The sequence below is a fragment of the Phodopus roborovskii genome, unplaced genomic scaffold, assembly GCF_943737965.1.
Source record: "Phodopus roborovskii unplaced genomic scaffold, PHOROB, whole genome shotgun sequence".
Classification (NCBI taxonomy): Eukaryota; Metazoa; Chordata; class Mammalia; order Rodentia; family Cricetidae; genus Phodopus; species Phodopus roborovskii.
In genome coordinates, this window is record NW_026126517.1 from 48,567,089 (window position 1) to 48,576,033 (window position 8,945).

General features: G+C 43.1%; 1 protein-coding gene across 1 annotated transcript in view; it reads left to right on the plus strand.

Annotated features, from left to right (window-relative positions):
* Nedd4 (NEDD4 E3 ubiquitin protein ligase) overlaps positions 1 to 8,724 on the plus strand; it is a 111,318-nt gene extending 102,594 nt beyond the window's left edge. The window contains exons 24-31 of the mRNA XM_051197406.1: positions 169 to 264; positions 543 to 616; positions 870 to 930; positions 1,956 to 2,015; positions 2,758 to 2,865; positions 3,534 to 3,630; positions 5,702 to 5,774; positions 6,228 to 8,724. Of these exons, the coding sequence (XP_051053363.1) occupies positions 169 to 264; positions 543 to 616; positions 870 to 930; positions 1,956 to 2,015; positions 2,758 to 2,865; positions 3,534 to 3,630; positions 5,702 to 5,774; positions 6,228 to 6,330 (672 nt within the window). The 3' untranslated portion in view covers positions 6,331 to 8,724. The remainder of the gene's footprint in view (positions 1 to 168; positions 265 to 542; positions 617 to 869; positions 931 to 1,955; positions 2,016 to 2,757; positions 2,866 to 3,533; positions 3,631 to 5,701; positions 5,775 to 6,227) is intronic.
* Positions 8,725 to 8,945: the final 221 nt, after the last annotated feature.

Below are 8,945 nucleotides of genomic sequence, written 5' to 3' on the forward strand. Positions count from 1 at the left end.
TTCAGGTGTCTTTGTGTATACAGATTTTTTTTTTTTTTTTTTTTAAGTGCAGTTTTTCTGTGCAGTTCTGATGCAGAGCACTTGCTTGGGATGTACAAGGTCCAGAGTTCAATTCCAGGCACTGCAAACTTCGTTAATTAATTAATTAAAATGTAATTTCCCTTCTAGGATAGTGAATATTACAGTTCACTGCGATGGATTCTTGAAAATGACCCAACAGAGCTGGACCTCAGGTTTATCATTGATGAAGAACTTTTTGGACAGGTTTGTATGTAGACTTTCAGATAGTGCATCATTTACAAAACCAATGCTGTCACCTAAGTGTGGGCATCAGTACGTGCCTGAGACACTCCTGTGTGCTGCTTTTACATTTACTTTTCTAGTAGCGAAGCTGTCTCTCAGTCAGCATTTCTAGTTGCTTTGTATTCTGTATTTATTTTAGTAGAACTAATATTTAAGTTTTCTTTTAAAACACCAGGCTTCTGGTATAACTCATGTACAGTTCTTCATTCTCCTCACTAAACATGCCATGTTTGATTTAGACACATCAACATGAACTGAAAACTGGTGGATCGGAGATTGTTGTCACCAATAAGAACAAGAAGGAGTACATTTAGTGAGTACTTATTTCTAAGTATCTTCCTAGAAACAGTTCCGTGCTTTGTTTTGTTTTTTATTTTAAAGACTTTCCTTAACTTCTTTGTTCCCCCGTGGCCAGACTCTCAGTTTTCTTAGAAACAATGCCCCTCAGACCTTCCTGCTTCTCTTCAGCTAGTCTGTCTGTTCCTAACTGGAATAAACATGTGTTAAAATTGTTTCTTGGTTTGTGTGGGGGGAAAAATGTTTTGACTTTTTTTTTCTCCTTCTAGCCTTGTAATACAATGGCGTTTTGTGAACCGAATCCAGAAGCAAATGGCTGCTTTTAAAGAGGTACAGGCACTTTTCTGCCCATAACTTTCAAGTCCTGGGCCTCATTGTGGAGCCAAATTCGGGTCCTCTGCGAGAGCAGTATATGCTCTTAACCACTGAACTGCCACTCCAGCACCCTAAACATATATTTAAATTAACAAGATATTACTAAAGTAGATAGTCAGTGTTAAAATACAGTCACTCTGAGCAACAAACGCTGAGAAGGCTGGGGAGGTGCCGAGCCATCAGAGTACTTGCCTTTCAAGTGTAAGGCCAGAGTTCTGATTCCAGAACCCTAGTAAATGTTTGGTAGGTGTGGCAACCCACCTGTAATACCAATATACCAATCTTGGAAGGTAGAAACAGGACACACACACACCATGCTATGTTTTTAAAATCATGTGCACATGCATTTACAGAGACATGTGCACACACACACTTGTAAATTTTTAGAAGCAGACAAAACTGAAGAGGATAGAAATAGGAAGTGTTTACTGGAGTGCTGCCCAGGTGACCTGGGCTGTGTCCACAGCTGTGCAGGTGGCAGTGTGCTGGAGCAATAGTTGGGGTGTGAGCAGTTGGATTTGGCTTTGCATACTGTATGTATTCTGCTTTGAAAGGAAGAAGAGACAGGTGTTTTTAAGGTGGATGTGAATTGGATAGGTTTCAGTGGATGAAGGATAGTTAGGAGGAGGTTGATGAGGCCAGCAGAGGCATCTTCCCCTCCCCTGCAGTGGACACTGCCAGGGTGGGTTCAGCAGGGTGGGGATTGGACTTTGTTCTGCCTCAGTCTTCTCAGTGCTGTGAAGAAGGGATGATGAGGGAGGGGGGGGGGCTTGAGAAGGAATGGAATATTTTAATGTAGCCACTTTGAGAAATAGAGACAGAGCACACCAGGACCTCCTTTTCCCCTATTGGGATCACAGTGCAGAGCTCATGAACGTGTGGTGGTGCCTGTAGACTTGAGAGCATTCCCATGCTGCAAGATGCTCAAGCATAGGATCTGAGCCTTTTAACCGGCTTGGGACACATTCTTTTCCTTCCAGGGATTCTTTGAACTGATACCACAGGATCTCATCAAGATATTTGATGAAAATGAGCTAGAGGTAAGAAATGTTTCTGTGTATGAATGTGGTTCAGGGGTAAGAACTCGGTTCTGAGTTCAGTCCTCAGTGCCACCTGGCAGGGTGGGTGAGAAAGAAGGCAGAGGAGTGGAGAGGGAAGCAGGAAGGAGAGGGTACAGCTCAGTCGCTGGAGCGGTAGAGTTTATGGAGAGGGAAAGTGGTACGTAGCATGCTTGAGGCCTTGGGCGCCATCAGTTTGGTGCATACTCTATTACATGGCCCTTGAGAGGCACAAGCAATGTCGGTAGTTCAGAGTCGTCCTCAGCTTCGTTGTGAGTTCAGAGCTAACCTGGAACTACAGGGGACCCTGCCTTTAAAGAGAGGACTGGAGAGCCAGCAAGATGGCCTAGTGGGATAGGCATCTACTGCCAAGCCTTGACAGTCCAAGTTTGAGCCCTAAAAGGGAGACCGGCTCCCACCAGCTGTCCTGACTCTACACTCACAACATGCATACACATGCCACCACACACATATAACTAAGTGAATATATAAATAGATGGAATAAAAAGATGAAGAAAGAAATATTTTAGGTTAGAATGTTTGAGTTTTGGCTAGGCATAGTGGTACACACCTTTAATCCCGGTAGGGGGGACAAACTTTATAATGAGTTCTAGAACAGCCAGAGGTACATTGTGACACCCTGTCTCGGGGGAAAAAAAGAACAGAAAACAGCTTTGCACCCAGTTTTTCTGCTCGAGGTTCCGACTGCATATTTTATCTGCAGCTTCTCATGTGTGGTCTGGGAGATGTGGATGTCAGCGACTGGAAGGAACATACAAAGTACAAAAATGGCTACAGCGTAAACCACCAGGTCATCCATTGGTTCTGGAAGGTAATCTCAAACTTACTTTTCAGTAGTAGATTTGGTTATAATATGCCACCTCTAGAATAACTTTCGGGGCTATGGCACAGGGGTAACCCAGAAAAGCACACCAGCCGAGCAGATGTACCTTATATTTTGTATGCTCTGTCTTTGAGTGTGATCACCCCCCAGATATTTAGAGGTAAGTAGGGAAAGCATTCAGAATAGTTGGTAAATGAGCTAAAATAGACACGTTAGCTTTCCACCAACGTGGGGATTCCTTCAAGAACTTGTGATATCCTGCAGTGTGGCTCCTTTAAGTTCTCTTACTCATGTGCCATTCAATAATATCAATAAATGAAATAATTAAAGATGTTTTTAAAAGTGTGTGCGCTAGCATGTGCATCACATGTATGCAGTGCCTACAAGAGCCACAAGAGGGCATCAGTTACAGTTATCAGCCATAATGTGGGTTCTGGAAACTGATTCCTGCTCCTCTGCAAAAGCAGTGAGCATTTTTAACTACTGGGCCATCTCTCTAGCCCCAAAAGAAAAGTCTTAGAAATAGGGTTTTTAAGAACAAAAACAAAACTTTAGTGATTATTAACTCTCTAACTTCTAATAGGTTTCTCCAGGATAATCTGTTATTTCTAGTACTCCTCTCTCAACAAATCTCAACAAATCTTTCTGTTTTTCAGGCTGTTTTAATGATGGATTCAGAAAAAAGAATACGCTTGCTTCAGTTTGTTACCGGCACATCCCGTGTGCCTATGAATGGATTTGCTGAGCTCTATGGTAAGCATAGATCTCAGAAATGCAGACATTGACTGTCGGTTTCATGGCTGATATGTCTTCAGGCCTCTACCATTTTCACGATGCTTTCACTTAATTTTTAAAAATTAACTTGAGGTTTTGAAAAGCAACTTGTTTGGTAAAGTGCATACCTGGCAAGCACTTGAGACGATCCCAGAATTAATGTTAAAAGTTGGGTATAGAGACACACACTTGTAATCCCAGTCCTGGGGAGGCAGGAGTAGGTGGGTCACGGGAGTTTGCTGGCAGGCCAGCCTAGACTACTCGGCAAGCTACAAGTGGCTAACATCCCATGACCCAGAATAAAAGAAATGGATGGTGCCTGAGGGAGCAGCACCTGAACTTGGCCCCCAGCAGACACATGCATGCATGCACACAAAAAGAATTAAGACTTTTAAGTGAACGTTTGATATACCACAGAAGTCTAAGGTGTATTTCTACCTTGTATCAGATAATGAAGGAGAAACTGGGAATGCCCATTTTTGAGCATTAAGCCCTATTTTCTCCGTGGTTCCAGAAACATTGTGCCTTTGAGGGCAGGCGTTTTCAATTTTCCTAATGCCGGGACCCTTTAATATAGCTAGAAGAGGTTACCAGATCCCCCGGAGCTGGAGTTCGGGAGGTTATAAGCCACCCAGGGTGCTGGGAGCCTAACCTGGGTCCCCCGAAGGAGTGATTTGGGCTCTTTTCAACTGAGTCATCTCCAGCCCTGGTACAGAAACGTGTAGCTGTGAAGCTGAGCGTGGTAGGCGAAATGCACTTATGCCTCTAAGAACACGTAGTGCGGAGAATATTACATACACTCACTGCCTCTGGCAGCTGTGCATGCCCACTTGGGGGTGATTATGAGGTGTGAGAAGAATGGAAGTCACAGATCAGGTGGGACCCTCGTTTATCTGGTGATTGGGTGCTGAGGATTGGAGAGAGCTATGTGGAAACTGAGAAAAGGAAAAGCAGTTTCTGAAATGTCCATAATGAGAAGTTATAGACCATGTAACCGGATCACGTGGACATCTCCCAGCAGTTCTCAACCTGTAGGTCTCAACACCCTTGGGGGTCACATGTCAGAGATCCTAAATATCTGATGTTCACATTACGACTCATAACATGAAGTAGTGACAAAATAATTTTGTGGTTTGGAGTCACCATGACATGAGGAAGTGTGTTAAAGGGTTTCAGCTTTAGGAAGTTGAGAACCATGGCTCTAAAGGAGTGTGCACACTGTGTACACACTCAGACTCCTGAGTCAGGTATGCACCCTCACACTCGTAATCCCAGTACATGGGAATCTGATGCAGGAGAATTGACAGATGTTTAAGGCCAGGCTCAACCACTGACATGGCTCAGGAGTTCAGGCACTGGCCAGCAAGCTAAATGACCTGAGTTCAAGCCCTAGAACCCACAAAGTGGAGAGAGAGAACTCCCACAAATTGTTCTCTAACCTCCACTCATGAACCATAGCATGTGTACACTCAGGTGCACACAGAAAATAATAATGAATAAATATAATTTAGAATTTTTAAAAAAAACTCTAAGACAGACTGTGGCTGAGTAGCCAAGTGACTTCGTGGTGTGTATGAGGTCTAAGTTCAACACCGGAAAACAATAAACAGAAGAAACCACACAAAATGCCATCCCCAAATTAACCACCTTAGGAGCTAGGACATGAATGACTTTTATGTTCTTTGGTTCTGTTTTATTCAGTTATTTTCAAGCTTTACAGTGACATTATATAATCAGGAAAAGGAAAACAGAGTTTTCAATGGGAATCAAAGCAGAGCCTGGCGTCCTCTCTGTACCTGTAAGGAAAATCCTAATTGCAGATGCAGCTAGGTCAGAGCTAGCAATGGGCCAGGTGTGCCACAGTGGGGCAGAAGGGTGTGACACTACAGATGAAATAACAGGCAGCTGGTTTTACTACTTGCGGGTGAGTCCATGCACAGGCTAGGCTTCTGTGTGTGCAAGTTCTACATGTAGAAAAAAGTGTGTTTTGCAATGTCTAGGGTCTTGTGGGTAAAGTAAACTAAACCACGGAAACTCTTTTTCCCCATAGGCTCCAATGGACCACAGTCCTTCACAGTTGAGCAGTGGGGCACCCCTGACAAGCTGCCAAGAGCGCATACCTGGTGAGTAGCTGCTTCACCCTTGATGGAGCAGAGTTCCCCTTCCTGCTAGCCTAGGAGCAGCCCTTCCTATGCCCTTGGGGGATGAGTGTGTGCCAGCCCTAGGGAGAGGAAGAGACAAACAGAAACAGAAATCCATGCTGCTTGAGCTCAAAATCCAGGTAGCTAAGGACTGTCAAGCCCAACTAATTGTAGACCATGTATATTGCCTACATTCCATGGGTGATGGCCCATCCCAAAAAGTGATAGAATATTCCATCTTGGAGGCTAACAGCTAAGGAACCCACTTACGGGGGAGGGGGTGAAGACAAGACTGCATAAGGAACCTCCCTGCCCATTGTGACCTCTGATAGCATTGATGGAACATATTCCTGACTAGTGGCAACAGTATTGCAGTTACCATGGTGACGTGTGCCGCATCGCTGTCAGTTAATCACATTCTCTCTATCCTTTCAGTTTTAATCGCCTGGACCTGCCACCCTATGAATCGTTTGACGAGCTCTGGGATAAACTTCAGATGGCAATTGAAAACACCCAGGGCTTTGATGGGGTTGATTAGATTACAAGGAACAAGCTGTGGTGTCTTAACCACCATAGTTTTTAAGCAAAAGCAAAATTGCATTTTAACATTTTCCAGAGTACTTCTAAAAGATAGCCACTAGCTCTTCCCCAAGAGATCAGAGAATAGTTCATCTATGGTTTCAGCCACCACCATACTCAAGTGTTCATTTGTCCAGTTAACTTTGTCCTGTCGTTGGAGTTCAGGCAACAGGGCACTTAAGTCCTGTATGCCTGAGTTCTGACCATATCTCATCTTGCTGAGCACATCTTTCTGAAACTACTGAGATTCCAACTGTGAAATATCTGTAATGAGTATCTGGTGGGGAAAATTTGACACTCTTTTGAGATGAAATTTGGACAAAAAGTCTTTAATATTGAGTCACTGCGACATACTTAGTACTACTTGTCGCTACTTATTCTGTAGAACTTGCCTAGTGTACCTTATTGCCTAGATCTTTGGAACAACTTTGGAAGATGTGTCACCTATGTTTTTAGTCACTTGAGTCACTTGCAAAAAAAAAATACAAAAAACAAAAAACAAAAAACAAAAAAACAAAAAAAAAATTTACTCTTCACTCAGTATGTATTTCACGTTTGTTAGCATGCAGCTTGAGTCTACAAGCCATTCAGAAGACAGTGGAGGAGCAAGCTTTTATTTGCAATGTGTAGAAAGTGTTAGGCCTCCCTTTTGCCTTTGTACCTTCAAGCCTCAGTCACAGGCTACAGTTATTATGTTAGTGTGTTTTAGAATTCCTTCAAACACTAAACAATCTCCACAAAACAGTGTTTCTCCGCATGCCGTGAAGAATCGAGTTACATGTATGACTTGCCCTTACCAGCCACTCTTCACGCTTGCAGTCACGTAGTTCATACGTGTTTACGGAGTTCATTATGTTTACAGATTAAGCGAATTTCTGTAGTTGCATTTTTATATTTTTAGTATCACATTAGTATAAAAGAATTTGTTTAAAATAACCAAAGAGTAGTTCAATGCATAATTTGTATAAATTTGTTACCAGGTTTCTTATGCTTTCTAAAAAACTGTTTACTATGAAAATTATGTTTTATTAAAAGTCAAAAACCCCTTGAGGCAAATGCTACAGATGGAATCCCACCAAAACCACATTGAAGTATAGGAAGAGATCCCATGCATGAATCAGCACACGTAGACAGGGCCTGATATAAAATTGCCAGCTCCATCTTCATCCACGAGGAACCTAGAGATGTAGATGACTTCATAAGCAGCAGAAAGTGGGGATGAGCAGTCTAAGGCAGGAGGAAAGGGAGGCGAGGTCCCAGTCCACCTGCATAGAGCGTATGTGCTGACTCCTTTTATTCATCCTCATGACAGTGTGATTATACAGAAAATGCTCATTATGCATGTTTGAAAAAACTAAGCCTGCTTTTCAATGTGGTATGTATAAATTAATGTACTCGTGTGTTAACTTTCTGGGGTGCATATAAATGCCCCATGGGAGCTGTCAGAAGTACCTGAGACCATTGGTTTTAGCTTGTCTGTAACAAGACAAGTGCCTGTCAGCCCATGCTAGGGATTTCATTGACAGTAGCAAAAACACTTTTCCGTAGGGCACGTCATCACGTGGGTCAAGGAGAGGTAACCCCCAGGCCAGTGCATGCTTCCCAAGTGTCTTGACTGAGTCAGCCAGGCATAGCCACCTGTGCAGTCTTGATTTTTATCATCAGCCATCTGTGTAAACCTGCACCGCAAGGGTCCAGTTTCTTCATCTGTCAGGTGTGAATAGCTATGGCCACCCTTTTGTCTTTTGAGGTTATGGTAAGTTCTGGAGTACCAAAAGATCAGGCAGTTCTGCTTAAAGAAATTCTTTCCTGCCATGCACCAGAGTCTGAGTCGGGTACCCAAGCTGCCTCTCCTCCCAGTGAGTATGTTCACCTGCAAAGAAAGTGATTTAGAGTAGGTGAGGATGAAAGGATATGGCTGACCCCAAATGCGTGCTGGCATATATATGTACTCCTGTATGGATCTTAGCATCAGAATTCACTTTCTCTACAGTAGCAAAGTAACACTAATATGGGCCAGTGTGTTATCTGGAATGTCCCCATTATATGGAAATAAGGGTGAAACTGTCTTGTGAGATAGACTTGTGCATGGCTGTTCCGTCCCACCTTGGAGAAGCCATCAACAGCAGAGCCTAGAAAACATGGGCTTTCTTTTCATCAGCTGATAGCCCTTGGGATGGTCCACTGACTTCACTAGAACCTGGTATTAGGAAGTCCAGGCCCACCCCCACTCACCAGGCGTGGACCAATGGTCTGGAGAGAACCTGGATAGAACACTACAGCCCCTCATGCCAGTCTGCATGAAAATGTCTCAGTGACATTCGACTGCTGGGGAGTTGTGAAGCCAATTTCATGCAACAAAGGCTTTGTACTTTTCTAGGAAAGTATTTTAGCCTCTTCAATTTCTCTAATTCTTCTCTCCCCCCAACAAATGAAACACAAAATTGCATTACAAATGCAAGCCCAAATGGTATTTGTTTTCTTTTTTTTTTTATTTATAACGCCCAAGTTATTCCTTAAAAACATCAAGTTAATCACAATTGGTTTTGATGATAAGCTATTTGACATTGTTTT